Raw genomic sequence first — 23895 nt, forward strand, 5'->3', positions numbered from 1 at the left:
CCAGCTCTTAAATATTGGTTCTTCCTAAGGAATTGTATTTCTCCCACTTCTGTTCATACCTATAAGTTTCCATATTTTTCTTTCTTGATTTTATTAGCCCAGAGACTCACTGATCTACAGACCCGTAGGTCTATACATTCATACTGTTTGAAGCAACAAAGTTTAGGGGTAACGTGTTACAGCAGCAACAGAAACTGCTACCCTTCCAAACGCTAAAGCCATATTGTTAACTGTATATTAGATTATTCATTGTGGCTGTCCCACAAAGACCTCAAATATCACGTAATTAATATGTCAATCTCCCCTCCAACAAAATCTGTTACTTACTCTCCATTCATGCAAGCCAGAACATTTATCCCATTCACACTGAATTGGTAAATCCTTGAGGTTCCAACTCCTCTGTTTTCCCAGTGCTTCCTTATTCTCTAACACCTGATCTAAGACAATACTTCCTAACTGGTTTTCCTGTTTTCAGAGTTCTCAGGGCTATCCTTCACTGAAGAAGTTGATAAACTTTTTCTCTGAAGATTCAGATTGTAAATATTTTATTTAGGTTTTGCATGCAATACAGTCTCTGTTATAACTAATCAACTCTAGCATGAAAGCAGCTGCAGACAAAATGTAAATGAATGAGCTATGGCTGTGTTCCCAGAAAACTGTATTTCCAAAAATATTTGGCCTGTGGTCATAGTTTGCTGACACCTGCTCTATACTGAAGCCAACACAATATTTTTGAAAGGCAAATCAAGTTGTTTTATTCCCCTACTCAATCTGTGAGATCTTAGTTCAGCCTTCCTAATATAGTAAAGTTCGTCACGATCTGGCCCTTTGACACCTTCTAGCTTCAGAAAAAGTTATTATGCTTAGTGAAATAAGTCAGAAGAAAACAAATATTCTATGATATCACTTTTATGTGGAATCTAAAAAATACAACTAGTGAATAAAACAAAAAAGACACAGATTCACAGATTATAGAGAACTAACTAGCGGTTACCAGTGGGAAGAGGGAATCGGGGAGGGGCAATATAGAGGTAGTGGATTAAGAGGTATAAACTACTGTGTATAAAATAAGCTATAAGTATATACAGTACAACACAGGGAATATAGCCAATATTTTATAATGACTATACATGGAGTATAACCTTTAAAAACTGTGAATTACTATATTATATACCAGTAACATACAAATATTGTACATCAACTATACATCAATAAAAAAATTTTTTTAAGATAATTTTTCTTCATATGGGAAGGGTCAACTACCTCCAATTTTCTATATTCTCACCTTCATCTTTAAGCATATCAATCACATCCTCTATGAGGCTCACCACTTCTCGACTGTTCTTTGGATGTTGTAAATTCACCCAATACCTGACTTCTTCAGGGAGAATTGTCAGGAACTGTTCCAGCACCAAAAGCTCTAGGATCTGCTTCTTTGTATGAATTTCTGGTCTCAGCCACTGAAGACAGAGCTCCCAGAGTTGGCTCAGGGCTTCATGAGGCCCAGACACTTCCAAATACTGGAAATGTCTGAACTTTTGACGAGAGGCTTCACAGTCATCTGTCTCCATGACTGGGATGGTTTCCTGCTGCCAAGACACATCTGCTCTCAGGACCTCACTTTGTTCATGAGGAGCCAGGTTTTGAGGTTTTAAGAGAGCCATCAACTTGTTCAAAGGCTGCATCCTCCACATAGAACTCCCACTGCAGTTCAAATGTGTCTTCCCAGAGGATTCCAATAATTCTCAGGCTTAAGCTAAGCACTTGTGTGTTATATAGGGCAGTGAGAAAAGTTCCAGGAACTTCAGACACAAGCCCAATATTCAGGTACCTGAGAGACTGAAAAAAAGACAAAAATATGACCTACAGATAATGGACAAGGATAGGTCAAAAAGTGCATTCCCAAATTATCATAATAAAAGTTTTCATTTGTTAGTGAGTCAGTGTGCAATGCCCACCAGGGAGGTCTTAGGCTCAACTAAACATTTAAGACTTGCAAGACTACCACCGGTCATATTTGGCACTAGATTACTAAGAAGGCTATGGGACAGAAAACAAAGCTTGCTAGCAGAGGAGTGAGTAACTGGCATTTTTCTTCATTGGGAATTCTCACAAAGTATAGCTTAAGCGCAAGGAGATGTGGCTCACGCAGGCGGGGCAGAAAGCATTTTAACTGAAAAGGCTTCCACAGGAGCCAACATTAACAACTCAGGGCTCCCCAAAGAGCAAGCCTGATTATAAGAGTCACTGCATTCAGGGAAGTTCAAATACAGCCTTCTATCTGATTTACAGTTCTCCCAGTCCAAATGCAATTTCCCATTCAGGTGTCATTTTTGTAAGCCTCTAGGCCAGTGGTTCTCAGGGGCAAATTCCCAACACGGAAAATTTGGCAATGTCTGGAGACAGTTTTGGTTGTCACAGCTGGGGCTGTTATTGGCATCTAGTGGGTACAGGTCAGGGATGCTGCTAAACATCCTGCAGTGCACAGGACAGCCCCTTATAACAAATAATTATTCAGCCCCAAATGTCAATAATTCTGAAGTTAAGAAACCCTGATATAGTCAATATACAGTGGCTAAGAGTATGTCCTTTGGAGTCCTACTGACATGAAGTTAAACCCCTGCTGTACTAGTTACTACATGTATGAACTTCAGCAAATTATTTAACCAAAGCTTGAGTTTTCTCAAGTGTAAAATGAATACAACAAAACCTATCTGACTGAATTATAGGGATTAAAAGAACACTCATCTCACCTCTTCGCAGATAGTAAGCACTCAACAGATTATCATATACAACACAGGTGTGTCTGCTTGTAAGCATATCTTACAGACTGGTCAAAAGTTTGTGCACAAAAGTATTTCTTGACCTCATCTACTGGCAGTGTTCACCTGAACAGATCATTCAACATTCAAGTAAGGATTAATAAACAGAGTGCGGGAAAGATACATAAAGGCCTTTAAAAAGACAGTGTGGTAGAAGGAAAAATACACAATGCTAGAGTTAGGGCAAGGAAACATTTTAGAATATGACATTTATGGGAAAAAAAAAAGAAGTTTGGAAATGAGCAGAATCTATAAAATTAAAGGCAAAAGAAAACATGCTCCAGTTGATAAAAGTTATTTTCCATGAAGACAGAAATGAACAATTCTGATACTGCTATACAGGTGTGCTGAACTGAATAAGAAGTAAATGGATTTGCAGCTAGTGAGAGCCAGGTTTCTCACTGTTTGAGTGGGAGTTTACAGATAACCAAGGGAAGGAGTCTAAATGATCTATGTGGTAATGAATTACAGTTGGAGATACCAGTATGAACTTGTGTTTAGCTTAAAATAGGTAAAGAAGGTTACATTTAGAAATACATACAGAGAAAAAGATGGCGACGAAGTAGAGGGACGTGGAATGCATCCCTCTCCACAGATGCATTGGGAATGCACCAAAGGACGCAATAATTCCCACAGAGAACCAGCTGAACACCAGCAGATGGCCTCGGACACCAGAAAGGACCGCAAGGAGCCCGACATAACCGGTAGGGAGGCATCTACGAAGGCTCAAAGAGGGTGAAGCGGCGGAGCTGTGGCAGACGGGAGGGAGTGAGAAACATACAGAGGGTCCGCAGCACAGCTCAGCGTTCCTGGACCGAGACGTCAATCCACAGTTGAACAGAGGGTCCAGGAGCGGGATCGTGGGAACCGGAGAGCTGGTACACGGTGAGAAATATTGTTGCCAGTAAGGAGACGGACCAAGAGGACAGGAGGGAAGAGGTCTGCGGCGAGCAGTGCCAGTCCCTGAGAGCTGCCCGGCCATGATGGCGGCTGGATGCGGGGGGGAGGAGCCGCGAAGCATAAGCTCTCTCTCTCTTTCAGCACCTCTGCAAAGGGCAGTGGAGAGACGCCCTGTGGGCCATCTAAGGCGCTCAGGGATAACAAGCACCCTCAGGCATTCGGGCGGGGCTAGATTAAAACCCCTTGGAATGCAGGCAGCAGGGAGGCTGCCGAGAAAAAAGAAAAAAAAAACCTGAAAACCTGAGAGGGGCCCAACTCTTAAGACTTTCTGTTTACACCTGAACCACCAGTGTCCCTCTGCAGCAGGCACCTCCAAGCCCGACTGAGACAACGGTGCGCCACTGCTGACTCACTCCCAGGGGAAGGAGCCACTATTGTACCCTTTCCCTCCCCACACACCAACGCTTACAGACGAACAATAAAGGAACCTCTGCTGGTCACAGAATAATGCAAAAAAACCTAAGGCGAGTAGAAGGACACTTACAGCTGAGACTCTAAGGAAACAGAAATATTAGTATCGATCCTATTGAACTGGTCCATTCTGGAATCAGTTCCGGAATTTTTTTCTTTTTCTTTCCTTTTTTTTTTTTCTTTATTAACTACGATCTTAGTAACATAATTTTTTAATGATATTTTTTATTCTATTTTTATTTTTTTGCCTTTTTATATACTTCTATATCTAGCTAAGTTTTTGGTAGTATGGACAATATATCTCTCACACTTTCATTTCATCCCTGTCTTTTATACATTTCTATTCCTTTCTTTTTATTTGCATATTTCCAACCACACTACACTATTCTGTTCTCCTTTCTTCCAGCCATTTTAAGATTATTTTATCTTAACTTATAAGCAACACTATCAATCTGCTCAGACTCCTTGCTCTATTCTCCAGATGATGCACCACCTTGGTATTTAATATGAGGTTTTTGTCTTTATCTTAGTTCTTAGTACAATTGTCTAATTTCATTCTGAGAACCTCCATTCTGTCTGGTGGTACTCTAGCTCTTTTCTATATTTGATCCTAGCTTACAAAATCTCCCTAGATTAGTGTTTGTATGTGTAAGATGTTATTTGTTTGTTTGCTTTTGCTTTTGTCTCTGAGTTGTTCTGTTTCAGTTGTCAATTACTGTTGGGTTTCTCTTTGAATATCTGATAGCACACTGGGGTTCTGTCAGGTCTTTCCAGAGCCTTATGTCCTAATGGATTCAGTAATTGTGTGTCTTATACATGTATGTGTTTCCTAGATTTAGTATTTGTTTAATCCAATACTTGGACATTAGTCTGAGGCTTGGACAGTCTTCTATAAACAACTCTATCGCCAGGACAAGCAACCCCAAAAGTTTGGACAACCATGAGAAAACAAAGAAACACCATGCAGGCAAAGGAGCAGGAAAAAAACCCACAAGACCAAATAAATGAGGAGGAAATAGGAAAAATGCCTGAAAAAGAATTTAGAGTAATGATAGTAAAAATGATACAAAATCTCGATAACAAAATAGAGAAAGTACAAGAAAGAGTTCATAAGAACGCAGAAAAACAAACATCAATGGATAACAAAATAACTGAAATTAAAAATACTCTAGATGCTATAACCAGCAGAATGACTGAGGCAGAAGAACGAATAAGTGAGTTGGAAGATCGAATGGGGGAAATAACTGCCACAGAGCAGGAAAAAGAAAAAAGAATAAAAAGAATAGAAGACAGTCTCAGAGACCTCAGTGATAACATTAAGCATACAAACATTCGAATTATAGGCATCCCAGAAGAAGAATAACAAAAGAAAGGGTCTGAGAAAATATTTGAAGAGGTTATAGTGGAAAACTTCCCCAACATGGGAAAGGAAATAATTCACCAAGTCCAAGAAGCACAGAGAGTCCCATACAGAAGAAACCCAAGGAGAAATACACCAAGACACATATTAATCAAACTAACGACAATTAAACACAAAGAAAAACTATTAAAAGCAGCAAGAGAAAAGCAACAAATAACATGTAAGGGAAAACCCATAAGGATAACAGCTGACCTTTCTACAGAAACTCTGCAGGCCAGAAGGGAATGGCAGGATATCCTGAAAGTCCTGAAAGAGAGAAACCTACAGCCAAGAATACTCTACCCAGCAAGAATCTCATTCAGATTTGAGGGAGAAATCAAAAGCTTTCCAGACAAGCAAAAGTTAAGAGAATTCAGCACCACCAAACCAGCCTTACAACAAGTGCTAAAGGAACTTCTCTAAGTAGGAAACACAAGAAAAGGAAAACACCTACAAATACAAACCCAAAACAATTCAGAAAATGGTCATTGGAACACACATGTCAGTAATCACTTTAAATGTAAACGGATTAAATGCTCCAACCAAAAGACACAGACTGGCTGAATGGATACAAAAACAAGACCCTTACATATGCTGCCTACAAGAAACCCACTTCAGACCAAGGGATACATATAGACTGAAAGTGAAGGGATGGAAAAAGATATTCCATGCAAATGGAAGTCAAAAGAAAGCTGGAGTAGCAATACTCATATCAGACGACTATTAAAAGAGACAAGGAAGGGCACTACATAATGATCAAGGGATCCATCCAAGAAGAACATATCACAATGGTAAATATCTATGCCCCCAATATAGGAGCACCTCAATACATAAGGCAACTGCTAACAGCTATAAAAGGGGACATCGACAGTAACACAATAATAGTGGGAGACTTGAACACCCCACTTACATCAATGGACAGATCATCCAAACAGAAAATAAATAAAGACACACAAGCTTTAAATGACACATTAGACCATCTCGACTTAATTGATATTTATAGGACATTCCATCCAAAAACGACAAACTATACTTTCTTCTCAAGTGCACACGGAACATTTTCCAGGATAGATCACATCTTGGGTCACAAATCAAACCTCAGCAAATTCAAGAAAATTGAAATCATATCAAGCATCTTCTCAGACCACAACGCCATGAGACTAGATATCAATTACAGGAAAAAAACTGCAAAAAATACAAACACATGGAGGCTAAACAATTCACTCTTAAACAACCAAGGAATCACTAAAGAAATCAAAGAGGAAATCAAAAAGTATCTAGAAAAAAATGACAACGAAAACACAACAACCCAAAACCTATGGGACGCAGCAAAAGCAGTTCTAAGAGGGAAGTTTATAGCAATACAGTCCTACCTTAAGAAACAAGAAAATGATCGAATAAACAACCTAACCTTACACCTCAAACAACTAGAGAAAGAAGAACAAAGAAACCCCAAAGTGAGCAGAAGGAAAGAAATCATAAAGATCAGAGCAGAAATAAATGAAAAAGAAAGGAAAGAAACCATAAGAAAAATCAATAAAACTAAAAGCTGGTTCTTTGAGAAGATTAACAAAATTGATAAACCATTAGCCAGACTCATCAAGAAAAAAAGGGAGAAGATGCAAATCAACAGAATTAGAAATGAAAAAGGAGAAGTAACAACGGACACCTCAGAAATACAAAACATCATGAGAAACTACTACAAGCAACTATATGCCAATCAATTGGATAACCTGGAAGAAATGGATACATTCTTAGAAAAATACAATCTTCCAAGACTGAACCAGGAAGAAATAGAAACCATGAACAGACCAATCACAAGTACAGAAATTGAGGCAGTGATTAAAAATCTCCCAACACACAAAAGCCCAGGACCAGATGGATTCACAGGCGAATTCTATCAAACATTTCGAGAAGAGTTAACACCTATCCTTCTCAAACTCTTCCAAAATATTGCAGAAGGCAGAGCACTCCCAAACTCATTCTACAAGGCTACCATCACCCTGATACCAAAACCAGGCAAGGATGTCACAAAAAAAGAAAACTACAGACCAATATCACTGATGAATATAGATGCAAAAATCCTCAACAAAATATTAGCTAACAGAATCCAACAGCACATTAAAAAAATCATACACCATGATCAAGTGGGGTTTATCCCTGGGATGCAAGGATTCTTCAATATACGCAAATCAATCAATGTGATACATCATATCAACAACTTGAAGGATAAAAACCATATGATCATTTCAATAGATGCAGAAAAAGCTTTTGACAAAGTTCAACATCCATTTATGATAAAAGCTCTCCAGAAAATGGGCATAGAAGGAAATTACCTCAACATAATAAAAGCCATATATGACAAACCAAAAGCCAACATCATTCTCAATGGAGAAAAACTGGAAGAATTCCCTGTAAGAACAGGAACAAGACAAGGGTGTCCACTCTCACCACTGTTATTCAACATAGTTTTGGAAGTTTTAGCCACAGCAATCAGAGAAGAAAAAGAAATTAAAGGAATCCAAATTGGAAAAGAAGAAGTAAAATTGTCCCTCTTTGCAGATGACATGATATTATATATAGAAAACCCTAAAGACTCTACCAGAAAACTGCTAGCACTCATTGATGAGTTTAGTAAAGTAGCAGGATACAAAATTAATGCACAGAAATCTCTTGCATTCCTATACACTAACAACGGAAGAGCAGAAAGAGAAATTAAGGAAACTCTCCCATTCACCATTGCAACCAAAAGCATAAAATAACTAGGAATAAACCTGCCTAAGGAGGCAAAAGATCTGTATGCAGAAAACTTTAAGACATTGATGAAAGAAATCAAAGACGACACAAAGAGATGGAGGGACATACCATGTTCCTGGATTGGAAGAATCAACATCGTGAAAATGACTGTACTACCCAAAGCAATTTACAGATTCAATGCAATCCCGATCAAATTACCAATGGCATTTTTCACAGAACTAGAGCAAGAAATCTTACGATTTGTATGGAAACGCAAAAGACCCCAAATAGCCAAAGCAATCTTGAGAAGGAAAAATGGAGTTGGTGGAATCAGGCTTCCTGACTTCAAACTATACTACAAGGCCATAGTGATCAAGACAGTATGGTACTGGCACAAAAATAGAAAGGATGATCAATGGAATAGAATAGAGAACTCAGAAGTAAGCCCAAACACATATGGGCACCTTATCTTTGACAAAGGAGGCACGAGTATACAATGGAAAAAAGACAGCCTCTTCAATAAGTGGTGCTGGGAAAATTGGACAGCAACATGTAAAAGAATGAAATTAGAACACTTCCTAACACCATACACAAAAATAAACTCCAAATGGATTAAAGACCTACATGTAAGGCCAGACACTATAAAACTCCTAGAGGAAAACATAGGCAGAACACTCTTTGACATACATCAAAGCAACATCCTTTTTGACCCACCTCCTAGAATCATGGAAATAAAATCAAGAATAAACGAATGGGACCTCATGAAACTTAAAAGCTTTCGCACAGCAAAAGAAACCATAAACAAGACTAAAAGGCAACCCTCAGAATGGGAAAAAATAATTGCCTATGAAACAACAGACAAAGGATTAACCTCCAAAATATACAAGCAGCTCATGCAGCTTCATACCAAAAAAGCAAATAACCCAATCCACAAATGGGCAGAAGACCTAAATAGACATTTCTCCAAAGAAGACATACAGATGGCCAACAAACACATGAAAAGATGCTCAACATCACTAATCATCAGAGAAATGCAAGTCAAAGCCACAATGAGGTATCACCTCACACCGGTCAGAATGGCCATCATCACAAAATCTGGAAACAACAAATGTTGCAGAGGGTGTGGAGAAAAGGGAACTCTCTTGCACTGTTGGTGGGAATGTAAGTTGGTACAGCCACTATGGAAAACAATTGGGAGGTTTCTTAAAAAACTACAAATAGAACTACCATATGATCCAGTAATCCCACTCCTGGGCATATACCCAAAGAAAACCATAATCCCAAAAGAAACATGTACCATCATGTTTATTGCAGCACTATTTACAATAGCCAGCACATGGAAGCAACCGAAATGCCCATCAACAAGTGAATGGATAAAGAAGATGTGGCATATATATAGAATGGAATATTACTCAGCTATAAAAAGGGATGAGATGGAGCTATATGTAATGAGGTGGATAGACCAACAGTCTGTCATACAGAGTGAGGTAAGTCAGAAAGAGAAAGACAAATATTGTATGCTAACTCACATATACGGAATCTAAAAATGGTACTGATGAACTCAGTGACAAGAACAAGGACGCAGGTTCAGAGAATGGACTGGAGAACTCGAGGTTTGGAAGGGGGCGGGGGGTGAAAGGGAAGCTGAGAGGAAGCAAGAGAGCAGCACAGACATATATATACTACCAACTGTAAAATAGATAGTCAGTGGGAAGTTGTTGTATAACAAAGGGAGTTCAACTTGAGGATGGAAGATGCCTTAGAGGTCTGGGACAGGGAGGGTGGGGAGGACTCGAGGGAGGGTGGGGGGGGAGTCAAGGGAGGGAGGGAATACGGGGATTTGTGTATAAAAACAGATGATTGAACTTGGTGTACCCCCCAAAAATAATAAATAAATAAATAAAATTAAAAACAACAACAACAACAACAAAAAACCGGTGATTGAACTTGGTGTACCCCTCCAGAAATAATTAAAAAAAAAAAAAAAGAAATACATACAGATATATGCATAACAGTGTATCCTAGGAATTAGTATACACACATATATTTCCTTGCTCTGTCAGCTGAGCTGGCCTAGAAGGACGATCACTCCAGTAGAAACAAGAACTCCCAGCTCCCAGATCCTGGTTTCTAAAACCATTCTTCAATAAAAGGAACCAGGGCTGCATGGACAAATGGATGATTCTAGGACTGGGGCAGGAAATATATAAGATGAGCCTGGCATATCCTGAAGTGCCAGAAAGTAAAGAAATGCTCATAAACAAAATAAAAACACATTTATTTGGGCATGTCAAAGGCACACAGGAGCCAAGTGAAAGAGCTCCCAATGGGCAACGGTGTAACAATACGAGCTACAGAATAAAGTCATATTGGATTATAACCCAAACTATAAAATAACTACCCTAAATCACACTGATACACATGATTGAATCAATCAATAAATGGGGGAGAACAGACATACCTCCCACGCGAAGAATTCCAAATAATTTACATACTCAGCCTTCCAAGAGGTAGAGCATAACTCTCCACTTGAGTGTGGGCTTTGCCTAGTGATTTCCTTCCAAAAGAGTATACTTATGGGAAAGGGGAAAAGTAAATTTATAGTGGAGAGACCTCACAAACACTAGTTCAGCCAGGTGATCAAGGGTAACATAAACAGTGATAAGTCATGTTGATAGCACATACCCTTGAGATAATCTGGTGGAAACAGCACTTCATCTCTGTGATCTTCCTCCCCTAAACCCGTAACCCCAGTCTAATCATGAGAAGAATATCAGACAAATTCTAATAAACAGCCTTATTCCAAAATACCTGACCCATACTCCTCAGAATTATAAAGGTCATTAAAAGCAAACCTGAGAAACTGTTACAGCCAAGGAGCTTAAGGATACAAAACAAACATAATATGGCATCCTGGCTGGGATTATGCATCAGAAGAAAGACATTAGGTAAAAACTGAAGAAATATGAATAGAATATGGACTTTAGTTCATTAATTGAAATATAATTAAATATTATTTCATTATCCCATTAATTGAAACAAACATACCATACTAATTTGTCACTAATGGCGAAATGGTTCGGGTATACGGGAACTCTCTATACTATCCTCTAAATTTTTCTGTAAATGTAAAATTGTTCTAAGATAAATTTTTATTTAAAAAAATGGGAAGACACTGCTTGATGTCTGCAGATTCAAAAGGATGAATGATAATAAAAGAGAATTAGGGAGCCACTTGGTAAAACAGGATGTGATGAAGGTAACTATCAAAGTGGAGAAGCAGATTTAAAATCTTGATTGGAAGCAGTAAAAGCAGAAGGGACACTTCACTGAACCAATGATATGGCAGAAAAACCTAAAAATGTCTCCCAAAATGTGGAGGTAAAGGGAGAAAAATTTTATGGTGAAAAACAAAATCATGCAAAAATTTTTTCACATCAGTGATCCATGCACATGGCAAAAGGCAAAACAATCAAATGGCACATGATAACTTTTATGATAAAAATCAACTGTCTTCTACCCTCCCCTCCTTTCTACGCCCAGATTTACTCCACAGAAGTGATTTTCTGAAAACTGTTGCAATTTTTTTGATTTTTTTCTTTGAGTTATCTTGCAGATTTTCTTTTTATCCAGAAATAAAATATTCCTACCAGTCATTTAAATTTAAGAGCTCTTCCTTGTTCACTGATGGTTCTTTTCCCACAGTACTGTGCATATGCAGTTGTTACAGTATTGTTTCAAATTTTTCTGAGGGTGCTAACTTGAGTTTTCTGTTTCCTAAATTCCCTTTTATTCTGTGGTCAGGGTTTCTATCTGTCTTGGTTTTTAGACATCTGGTGTTCCCTAGTTTTCTGCTCATATTTAAGAATCAAGTGTTAGGTTGATTATTCCAGATCATCATAGGAATTTCTACTTCTTCTGGATCAGTAGGTTGCTTTCCTAATGGATGTCTACCCTAAATGGGAGACTTACTAAAAGCCATGTGAATATTGGAGAGACACACACATTGGCAGACTGTGATTCAGGGTGAGCAGAGAAGCTGGCTGTCAAGCTGTGGGCTCCCCCACACAACAGAATGAAAAGGTTTTACTCTGAAATGTCACTACCTAAACTAAAAGCCTTAGTTCTCCTCAGATGTTTTATTCAGCTTATTTCGGGACAAACTTTTTGTGGGAGAAAGGCACTGGAGCTAAACTGTTTCTCTATGTAGGTGGGAAGACGGCTGGGAGGTTGGGGAGATGATGGGAATAGGAAGGGTAACATGTGAAACATCTATGTTCTATTTGACTCTCACTGCCATACTCTTGAAACAGTTTAAGATTCACATAGGCAGATGGGTTTCCATCTCCACGGTGGTCACCTCCTAGCATATTCTAAGTTGTGGCCTTTTCTACACTGCTTCTTTAAACTATATTTTCACTTTCTGTCTTGTAGAAATGTATTGACACCATTTATATACTCATTAGTGTCCCTATTACACGGGGACACAGGGCAAAGTGGATCAAATGACGGAAGATTCTGAGATCCAACACAAATGTTCTTCAAAACTTAAGCAAGTACAGGTTCATTACCAAAAAGAAAAAAAAAAAAGTTCCAAAGGGCTGAAGAGGTATCACTCACTGAGTTCCAGCAGAAGAATGAACTACAGGTCCAGATACTTTAAGAATTAACACACAGGGGGAAAGAAGAAAAAAGAGTTTACAGATCACACGTTAAAAACAAAACAAAAAACAAAGTAAGCATAAAAAGAAAAGTAGATTTAACAAGAAGAATATCCACTGTAACAATAAATGCACTGGGTAAAATTTAAACTCAACTGTGTAAAAACTCAACAGGCATTCAACATAAAAGAACTTCAAAGCTTAAAGGGATGATTAAAAAAATAACAAGCAAATGTAAACAACAATAAAATATGCAGCGTTATACTGAATTAAATATATATTGAATTAAAAGCACAACTTAATGAGACAAAGAAGAAACTGTAAATGATTGAAAGTACAACTCATAATGAAATGTGACTAAGCGTATCAAATAACACAACTGAAATATACTTATAGCAAAACCTTCAGAAAACAAAGAGATGTGATCAACAATAACAAAATAGACATAGGAGACAAAGGCAACTTCCTCAGTCCTTAACAGATAAAGTAAGCTAAAATTGATAGTACAGAGGACATGAATAACATGCTTAGTCTGATATATAAAACCAGAGAGAATGTAGTTTCTAGTCAAGCACTTAAGAGAATGTTTACAAAAGCTGCTATCTATTAAGCTACCAAAAAACTCCTTGATAAATAAAAAGTAAATAAAAGTGGTACAAACCACATTCATTACCAGAATGAAAACTAGATCTTAACACCAAGTAGAAATAGAAAAAAAATCTGAACTACTTTGAAATTTAACTTTTGCTTCTAAAAAACTCAAATTAAAAACACTAAAAACACTGCACTTCAAAAGCTATACAGCACAGCTCAAGTTCTATTGCTAGGCAATGACAACGACTTACGTATATAATTAAACAAGAATGAGATGTATTAAACATTCAACTCAAAGTGAGAAACAGCAACAAAATATACTAGGGATTTACAGGTTAAAATTAATAAATTACTCAGTATAAGTAATTACAGAGCTAGGAAGACATGTTAGAGATGTTCAGGATGACATGCTGGCCCTTAAGATTTCAAAGGAGGAACAGTCTGGATGATAAAAGGTCCTAGGCATGGCCGTGACTGCGAATAGCTTAAATGGTCTGTAAATGACGACCACTGGAATAAGCAAAGTTAAGTTTAAACTCTGAAGTACTAAACAGATCCCTTTAAGGATGATATTGGGACTCAGGATAAAGAGTTAAGCCTTTGGGCCAGTTCCACTGGAAGCGAGGGCTCGGGAGGGCTCTGTAAGGCGCAGGTGACAGGGGAATTAGATTAAACAACAGGAGAGTCAGATTAAATAACCAGCTGACACAAATTCAAAGGATTTTACAGCGTCAAGGAACCTGAACAGGCGCTAATTAAGGGGAAAGGGTAGTATCTGTGAAAAGGGTTAGTTTTAATCGACTAGGTCAGAGGCAGAGCAGTAGCCTGAGGGAAGGAGAATCTTTCGAGATCGGCTCATAAAAAGGAGCACAAAGCAGTCTGCAAATAGACATCTGAAATAGAGGCTTTAGGGCGAGGCGAGGAATGACTGCGAAAGCAAGGCAAGTTGGAAAGAACTTTTCTCCATTTTCTTTTCCAGTTGATTGATCCAGTCACACTTGCTCCGGAATCCCAATCAGTCATTCCAAAACCAGCTGAGCAGGATGTATTTCCCAGACAAAACGTCTGGAGACTGTCCCCATCACAGCATGGAAGAGGATACAGCAGACCCGGATCTGGAGCCTAGCCGTCCTGCTTCCCAGCCCCAGCCCTCTTTACCGCTCCTCTCTCAGGCACTAACTTCCTTCCACAGCGCACGCCTCCATCCCTGTCAGCTTCTCCCGCAGAGACTGCAGAGCGCGGAGCTGGAATCCAGGTAACCGCCAACAAGCCGAGGAGACGTGGGCGCCCTCAAGCGGGATTCCCAATTCCACGCACCCGCGTCCTCACCGCCCGCCGACCCGCGTCATACCTGCAAGCACCGCTCCTAGCCCCGGCTGGATTCAGTCACTCCCAGGAGCCAGTTCAGAGGAGCCGCAGAAGTGCCGGGGTAGGGAGCTGGCGTTGGTAACCACGCCAGAACTAAGCAGCGCGGGTCACACAGCGCCCTCACTCGCCGGCGCCGGCGCGATGTCTGGTAAACACGAACGTTAACGGCTCACTCCCGCGCACGCGCACCAGCCGTGGAAGGGGCCCCCAGCAGCCCCCGCGGCCCAAGTTTGTAAAGTAGGCCTGGGCTGGGACGTCTCTCAGTCCCGCCCCTTTTCCAGGTCCCGCGAGCTTCACAGACTTGAGTCCAACTCCAGGACCAGGAACCGAGGCTTAGGGCAGGTGGGAAAAGGGCTTGTCAAGCTTCTGTGGCTTCCTCCATCCCCAATGAGGAGAACTGGCCAAAATCTTTCTTACCTTGTCACCGCCACCCTCCCCCATTTTCTTGGAATCAAAAAACAGTGAAATAATTTCGAAAAGTTATCGTCTTGTATATAACATGGTGTAGCATGGTTTTTACTGATTTACTGATTCGCTCATTCATTCATTCAGTTTTTCATCGAGGTAAAAAGTCTTGCAGGAGATCATGAGTCCAGTTTTGGTTGGTTATCTGTGCGATCCTTTGTGACATCCAAGAAGCATTGTCATATTGGATATTAGTATCTGAGAGCTTAGAGGTGTCTGGGGCCAGATTTGTAAAATTTGTGTTGCTAATGGGTAGGTGGTAGTTGATACTATGAGTGGGGGTGGAGGGATGGGGAGGATGAGACTACAGAGAGAACAAGAGAAAACAGTAGAAGGAGGAGTGGTCTAGGATTGAGCCCCAGAGGAATAACTCAAACTAGTAAGTCAGGGAAAGTCTCCCAGGGAAGGAGCTTTAAATCTTGGTCAACAAGATAGGAACCAGATTTTTGTTTGTTTTGGCCAATCTCCTCTGTACTCATTACTATCATAAGCAAATTATAAATGTCATCTCACTCATCGCCACAACACTATAAGGAAGAGATGATCATCCCCAAATTTATGGAAACTAAAAGATAGCAAAGCTGAGCTTCAAGCTCAGATCACTTTGTACTTGTCCCACTGCTACTCATTCAATGCTTCAAGATTTAGTGGGTGATTAGTAAGACGTGCAAGAATTGTGGAATGATATTTTCCCAGATTAGGAGTATGGTGTGTGCCATGAATTGTTTGTGTTGGGATTGACCTTTATAAAAGTCCTTTAACTAGCTAGGCAAAGTGAAAATTTTAACTTGTAAGTATTGCAAGTAAACAGGCTGAAACATAGTCTTTAGCTAATTAAGGGTTCAGGGAAATGGCAAGGTTACCAAGTATGAGGCTGAATGACCAGCCTTCCTCTCATACCTCCTAGATGTAAGATTTCTGACCATGTGTCTTCAAAGGTCCACAGAAGCCTGGACACTGCTCTGTAATTGAAGAAGGGTCATTTTCTCTTTGCAGTCACCTCACCAAAGTCCAGCTATTTTGTAAAGGCACAATTTTACAGGTTTCTTTCAATATATGACTTTCATTGTAAAGCCATCTGGGATTAGAGCCTTAAGATGCATAGACTTGTTTGCTACAAACTCCATCATTCTCTTCTATCATTGTGAAATCCAGATCTCTGTATTTAAAAAAGAAAAACAGAGAGAAAACTTGACCCGAGTTAAGCCAACACTTTTCCTATATTCATTCAGCCAATTTTTATTGAGAATTTAATATGTGGCAAATACTGTACTAGCAATTGAAAATATATTAGTAAACACAATCAAATGAAAGCTGTCAATGACCAATGGAAGCATTCCATATGCTACACTATTGTGTTTCTTCACCCAATGTTCTGTGTTCTACACATCCTCAGAATATTGTGTCGTGTAGATTGTGAGTTGCACTGGTCAGTCTGGAATTTGTAGATAGTCATCTTATGAATAGGGGTGATTTGGTTTCATGGGCCATGTGTTATGGACATTTGTCAGTTTTTGGCTTCTGATCCTTTGAATACCCTTTCTAAAATTATGGTCTTCTTTTGAGTCTTGTGGGGGAGTTGGACCCTGTCTGTATCTGTAGAAACTGAATACATCTGATATTAACTTCCCTTGTCTGCATTGCAGCTACGACTTGCTCAATTAGATACACCCAGTCTAGACTTTGAATTAAGAGCTAGTGACATTAAAAAGCAAGGACATCAAAAAGTTTCTTTTCTTTTTTAAAAACAGACCTTATTTCTTAGGTCAGTTTTAGATTTACAGAAGAATTGAGAAGATATAGTTCAGTGAGTTCTGATATACCCCCCTTTTCCCACAATCAATTTACATTATTATTATTATTATTTACATTATTATGGCACATCTGCTACAATTAAGAAAATAAGATTGATACCTTATTATTAACTAAACTTTATACTTTGGATTTGTTTAGGTTTCATTTTTTTTAACCTTATTTCCTTTTTTCTGATCCAGGATCCCACCCCGGATATCATATTACATTTAGTTGTCTTGTCCCCTTAGGCTCTTCCTGGCTGTGACAGTTTCTCAGACTTGTTTTTGATGACCTTTACAGTTTTGAGCAGTACAGGTTATATATTTTATAGGAAGTCCATGTATGAGAACTTGTCTGATATATTTCTCATGACTGAGGTTATGGGTTTAAGGAATCTTCCAAACATAAAGTGCTATTTCCATCACATCATCTCAAGGGAATGTGCTATCAACAGATCTTAACGCTATTTATGTTAACCTTGATCACCTGGCTGAGGTGGTGTTGTCAGCAATTTCTTCTCTTTTTCTGTCTGGGGTAGAGGGAACACTAACATTCCAATTTTCAGGTTCAGAGAATTAGCAGCTCCAGCAGCAAGGACTTTGCTGGTGAATGTTGGCAGTGATGACCGCGCCGCCTAGTGCTGAATGGCAGTGATGTCCTGAGCAGACCCATTCTGTGATAATGAATTTGGCCTGTGGTTCTGGCTGCAGAATAGGAATTACTATTATTTAATATTTTTCCTTTTAGCTTAAATCATGCATAGTCAGTTTCTGTTACTTGCAACTAAAATCCCTCACTGATACATTATGATTCCTTAGAAGCTTCTTGGCCCTTTATTCCCCCTCTCCCTTCAATAGCAGGAGAGGTAGTAGTTTTTACTGGTAATAAGCCCCACAGGCATCTATTTGAATGTTGGAGCATGATTCTCTTAGAGTTTCAGTTATCCATTGCTGCGTAACAAACCGTTTCAAAACCTCGTGCCTTAAAACAGCAATCATTTTATTTGCTCAGAATTCCAGAATTTGGAAGGTGGAGATGGCAACTAGTGGTAATGGCAATGTTTAAGTTATGACCATGGGAATTGACGGTTGAGATTATTGGAGGAATGAAGATCAGGGAAGTCTGAGAATGCAAAATATTCACATTTCATTCTATGTGAAAATTAAAGTATCCAAAATTTATATATAACAGGAGCAGTGTGTTGGGGAAAGTGGCAGTGAGCTAGGGGTTAAAGTCTTCAAGGAAAAGGGGGCAAGGACCTAGAAATCTAAAATAAAATTTAAAAAAATTTAAAAGCCCACAATTCCACTTTCACTGTCATACCTTATTTCTTCCTTTTTCTTCACGGTGAAACTTCTCCAAATTAGTGTGTACTTTCTTCTTACATTGTCTTATTTTTTTAGCTGTTACTGAAGTAGCTGTTGTCTAGATCATCACTGACAGCCAAGTCACCAATTTCAACTATTAATTTTTTGTCCTTATCTACGTCACCTCCTCTAGCACAGGTTGTTTAAATGAGGGTTTTCTCTGATCCTCACACCCTAAATTAGAGTTTGCCTATTGTAGTGCAGTCCCAGTAATTTTAAAAGGATAGTGACAAATGCAAAAGTGTGTATTAAAACACATTATGTCAGCATTGCTCTGATAAATGATAAGATAAAATGAAACAAGAGCTCAATAAATGGTTTTAAAATGATTCCATGGATGCACAAATGCATGAATGAAAGAAATAAGAACTTTAGCTATTAGATAACTCTTCACGGGGGAGGTCTTCCCTTGCAAAGTCAATCTGAGGTCTGTTGTTCCTGCACCTATGTTCATGGTAACTGTAGAATGGTTAGCATGGAATCCCCTCTAAATGTGTGTTTGATTAAAGTTTGGGTGAAAGAGCCAAACATCCGTCAGTTAGTATATTTGGATTAATAGTTTATGAGAACCTGAAGTGGACTCCAGAATTGACCATTCTAGAGAAGTTGAGCCACAGGGAGGTGTGGTTAGAGGCATCTAAGCTTAAGAAGGGGTCAAAGCTTAAGAAGGGGTCAGCCTAGGGTTGGTAAATTCCAATTTCTAAAATTCTAATTTATTTTAGAAGAGATATTCAGAAGAGATATTCATTGGGTTAGTTGGGCTCATTAAGAGGAAAATGACCAGAATGAATATTGAATACCAAAGCATGTTAGATAAAGGAATTTTAAGGGAAGAAGTGGGTGGTTGGCTATGAGAACTGAATTGGGGCAAATATAGAAACTGACTTCAGCGAGTTGTGGTATAGAAGGATAACGAAAATTATTCTAGGAATAAAAGTAAGGAAAGTGGGTTGAAGATATAGGAAAAATGATTTTTACTTACCATATGGGAGATCTTTCTAATAGTAAAAAATGATCTACATATGAAAGGGAATGATCCAAGAGCACAGAGTGCTGGCTGTACCATTCTTGTTTAGGCAGATGCTGGACAATTAGTCAATAGAAATATTGAGAGTGGTTTACTCCTCAGGCACATGTTTGGATTAGATGACTGTTGAATTCACTTTTTACTCTGATAATCTGTGCTTAAATGGACTTTGGGGTGATGATATAAAAACTCATTTTCTAGAGCTTTCAGGAGAGAACATCATGAACTAGGACGTAGTATAGCCTATGGTACCTTTTTACAAGCTGAAATACTTTCAGCCGTAGATGATACCAGTATTAAATATGTTGATTGTTTTGATCAGACTATTCATGGTTTTGCATGACTATGACATCCCAACTTGAAATGTCTTTGATGTTAGAATCATGTATTAAATTCATATTAGATGTTATCTCAAGATAATCCAGTTTAAACCTCTTAGATTCAAGGGATTCATGATTAAAACATGTCCACATTTGCTGAATTAACCAAAAACTCCTTCAAAATAGCAGTTAGTGCTTTTCATAATCAAGAAATAACCTGTTTTCATCCTTTTATTTCGTCCCTATGTTTAGAGTGGCGTATTCACAGTTTCTGGAACATGTCCCTTACTTTTATGCTTCTTCCTGAAATAAGCTGATTTTTAACTGTCGACTGAAATCCTGCTCCTCTGTTAAAGACGTTACCATAGCTCTAAAAGTCAGACCTAGAGGTCACCGTCTCTGAGAAAAGGACTTTCTTCCAGCCAGTTTCCTGACAGCTCCTTTGACATCCTTGTTTCTCAGGCTATAAATTATGGGATTCAGCATGGGTGTCACTGCTGAGTAGAACACAGAGATCACTTTATCTCTTCTGCACTTTATCTTGGAGTTTGACCTCATGTAGGCAAATATTGCTGAGCCATAGAAGAGGACAACAACAATGAGATGGGAGCCACAGGTAGAGAAGACCTTGAGCCTCCCCTTCCCAGACTGCATCTGGACCACAGTGGAGATGATATTCCAGTAGGAGACAAGGACCAGGGAGACAGGAGCTAAGGGGATGACCACACCCATTGCAAAGATGGCCATTTCTGTGCTGTGAGTATCTGCTGAAGCCAGCTTCAGGAGGGCAGGGGGTTCACAAAAGTAGTGATTGATAACGTTCTGTCCTCGATAGGGAAGTTGGAAAGTAAAGGTGGTATCTACCAGGGACACTAGTGCGCCACTGGCCCAGGACCCTATGGCCAACTGCATACACACTTGTTGGGTCATGATGGTGGAGTAGTGCAGGGGCTTGCAGACAGCCACATACCGGTCATAGGACATCACTGCCAGCAGTGCACATTCTGTGCACCCAACCAGAAGGAAGACAGTGATCTGTGTCATACACCCAATGAAAGAAACAGTTTTCCTCTTTACCAAGAAATGGACCAACATTTGAGGGACAATGCTAGTAGAGAAAGAGAGATCTGCGAAAGAGAGGTTTCTAAGAAAAAAGTACATGGGGATATGAAGTCGAGAATCCATGAAGATGAGGATGATGATGAGCAGGTTTCCAAGCACAGTCAACAGATAAATGATGAGAAAAAGAATAAACAGCAGGATCTGGGTCTGCAAGTCCTGTGAGAGGCCAAGGAAGATAAACTCAGCCACAGAAGTGTGGTTTTCTTCTCCCATTGAGATGTATGCTTGTTTACCTGTTTGGCACAAACAGAACAAACTTTGAGTTTATGACATCAAGTCCTATAGAAGAGGCTCATTTAAAGCTCAATTAAAAAACCCAGTTGGATATTTCTAGCTTTTTGCTATCCATCTTGTTCTAATTGATACTAAGTAGAATACTTTATTCTTATTAGTTGGTTGTAATTTAAATCCACTTCATTTTCCCCCAGATCTCCTCTCCCCAGTGCCACTTATTTATAGATAGAATATGATATTGTTAAAGCCTTCTTGGCTAGTTCTGATATGAGGATATTAGTATCCAAGTGGATTTTACTAAATGGCTATACACATTATTATTAGGAAATGACCACCTATATTGTTAGGACTATCACCTTGCATAAAACTGCACCACTAACTGTTCAAAATACTACATATTTAATCATAACATATGCTGAAAAAACATGAAATAGTTTTCAGGCATCAAATTTAATTTGACCTCTTAAAAAACAACAAACTTTTCTTGGGTTTAAAAATAAAGCTTTGGCATATCAACACTAAGGGTCATTCTGTTTGGATTAAAGAATAAAATATTACAAGTAAAATAATATAAAAAAGGAAAAATAGGTTAAACTTGTTGTGAGATTTGGATAGGATCAGACTTGAAAATCACAAAAGCTTTCGAAGAAATCATGAAGGAAAACGTGTAGACTTTGCAGCATAAATTGAAAGATTTCTGTGAGATAATATCATGAATAAAATTAAAAGATAAACTACAAACTGAGGGAAATATTTGAGGGAGACATCAGACGAAAGTTAAAATATTGGGTTGGCCAAAAAGTTCATTTGGTTTTAAGTAAAAATAAAAGACATATTTTTCATTTTCACCAAGAACTTTATTGAACAATGTATTCATTCACCAAATGAATTTTTTTGGCCAACCCAATACTTTATTACATTATGATTCCAAATAAAACACTATGAAAATTATTGAATCCAAGTAATAATGGGCCAGGGACAATGAGTAGACTATTTACAAAGAAGAAATGCAGACTGCCACTAAATATAAGAAAAATATTCAATATTATTATGACTAAGTACAGTTATAACAGTGAGAGATACAGTTTTTACCTGGGAAATTAGCTAAGATTTTAATAGCAACAGTCACAAAAAAATAATAACTAGCATTTTATTGAGCATTTAACACATGTCAGGCATTGCTTTAAGGGTTTTATAGGATTATATTGTCCTGATAACATTATGAGGTAGACACTATTTGACTTATTTTGCAGATGAGAAAACTGAGACACAGAGAGGTTAAATCATGCAATTAATAAGTGGCAGAATTAATTAGCTATATAATGTATAATGAAGGTGTAGAGAAAGACATTTTTGTACAATGCAAATGAGTAGGAAAGTTGGTACAATATTTCTGAGAAACAATTTTGTCAAATACATTAAATGACTCAAATAGTCATATGCTTTGACCCAGTTCTCAATAGTATGAGTAAGGGAGAAATTCCTTTTTTTTACTAGCCCTTTCTCTCCACCAGGAATAAAAATCTGATTTGTAATATTTGAGGATGTTGATTGGTCCATGATTACTCCTGGGTAGGGTTACTGTGCTTTAAAAGGTCACGCACATTTCTAATTTCTTCTCTTCTTCCTGGGACTGGACTAGTAAGTTGAACAAGGTCCCCCTTGAGAACTTTACTTGCTCTCTTCTCTCATTTTCTGAATAGTTTCTAGGTATGCTCATCATCACTTTGTTCTTTTGTATCATGTTGCCAGCCAGAAGGTAACATGATGATACAATATGGATTTAAGCCATCAGGGAGCCTTATAGGACTGTAGACTAGACCATGTAACCCAATCCATGCTTATCAGAGCTCTGAACTTCAGTGACATTAGGGACTAGCCTGATTAATAAAAAGTGGTGTGTTATTTTTCATTATTTCATGTTTCTTTTGTAGAACTCTAAGGGGAGGAATGACTAAAAAGAGTAGTATTAGGAGTTCTTGAATCCTCTAGGCCTAATATCATCTAATACTCCCAAACATTATCCCAGTTTCTAAACCCAATTGTAGGAGTTCATGCTAAATAAATACTCTAAATTGCAGAAAATATTCACAAGAAAATATACTTTTCACATCATATAATGAAATAATGGCTAAAAACAGACATTCAGACCAACAAACATAATAGCGCAGAAATAAATCTACCATATATGGTCAGCAAGTTGCCAAGAATACACAATGGGGGTGGGGTACTTCCCTGACAGTCCAGTGGCTGGGACTTCACCTTCTAATACACGGGGTGTGGGTTCGTTTCCTGGTTGGGGAAATGAGATCCCACATGTCTCATGGCCAAAAAGCCGAAACGTAACAAACTCAATAAAGACTTTAAAAATAGTCCACATCAGGACTTCCTAGGTGGTGCAGTGGGTAGGAATCCGCCTGCCAATGCAGGGGACGTGGGTCTGATCCCTGCCCCAGGAGGATACCACATGCCACGGAGCAAGTAGGCCTGTGTGCCACAGCTATTGAGCCTGCACTCTAGAGCCCGTGAGCCACAGCTGTTGAGCCTGTGTGCCGCAACTACTGAAGCCTATGCTCCTGGAGCCCGTGCTCTGCAACAAGAGAGGCCACTGCAAT

General features: G+C 38.8%; 2 protein-coding genes across 2 annotated transcripts in view; both read right to left on the minus strand.

Moving 5' to 3' along the window:
- ZNF215 (zinc finger protein 215) overlaps positions 1–15088 on the minus strand; it is a 33790-nt gene extending 18702 nt beyond the window's left edge. Inside the window, exons 1-2 of the mRNA XM_057749348.1 lie at positions 14935–15088; positions 1286–1839 (exon numbers count right to left, since the gene is read on the minus strand). Coding sequence (XP_057605331.1) covers positions 1286–1694 — 409 coding nt within the window. The 5' untranslated portion in view covers positions 1695–1839; positions 14935–15088. The remainder of the gene's footprint in view (positions 1–1285; positions 1840–14934) is intronic.
- Positions 15089–20314: 5226 nt separating this feature from the next.
- LOC130861767 (olfactory receptor 2D3) lies at positions 20315–21286 on the minus strand. Its single transcript, XM_057750936.1, has one exon. The coding sequence runs from the start codon at positions 21257–21259 to the stop codon at positions 20315–20317; it is 945 nt and encodes a 314-aa protein (XP_057606919.1). The 5' UTR covers positions 21260–21286.
- Between the last annotated feature and the right edge of the window lie 2609 nt (positions 21287–23895).

Source organism: Hippopotamus amphibius, chromosome 9 (assembly GCF_030028045.1).
Source record: "Hippopotamus amphibius kiboko isolate mHipAmp2 chromosome 9, mHipAmp2.hap2, whole genome shotgun sequence".
Taxonomy (NCBI): domain Eukaryota; kingdom Metazoa; phylum Chordata; class Mammalia; order Artiodactyla; family Hippopotamidae; genus Hippopotamus; species Hippopotamus amphibius.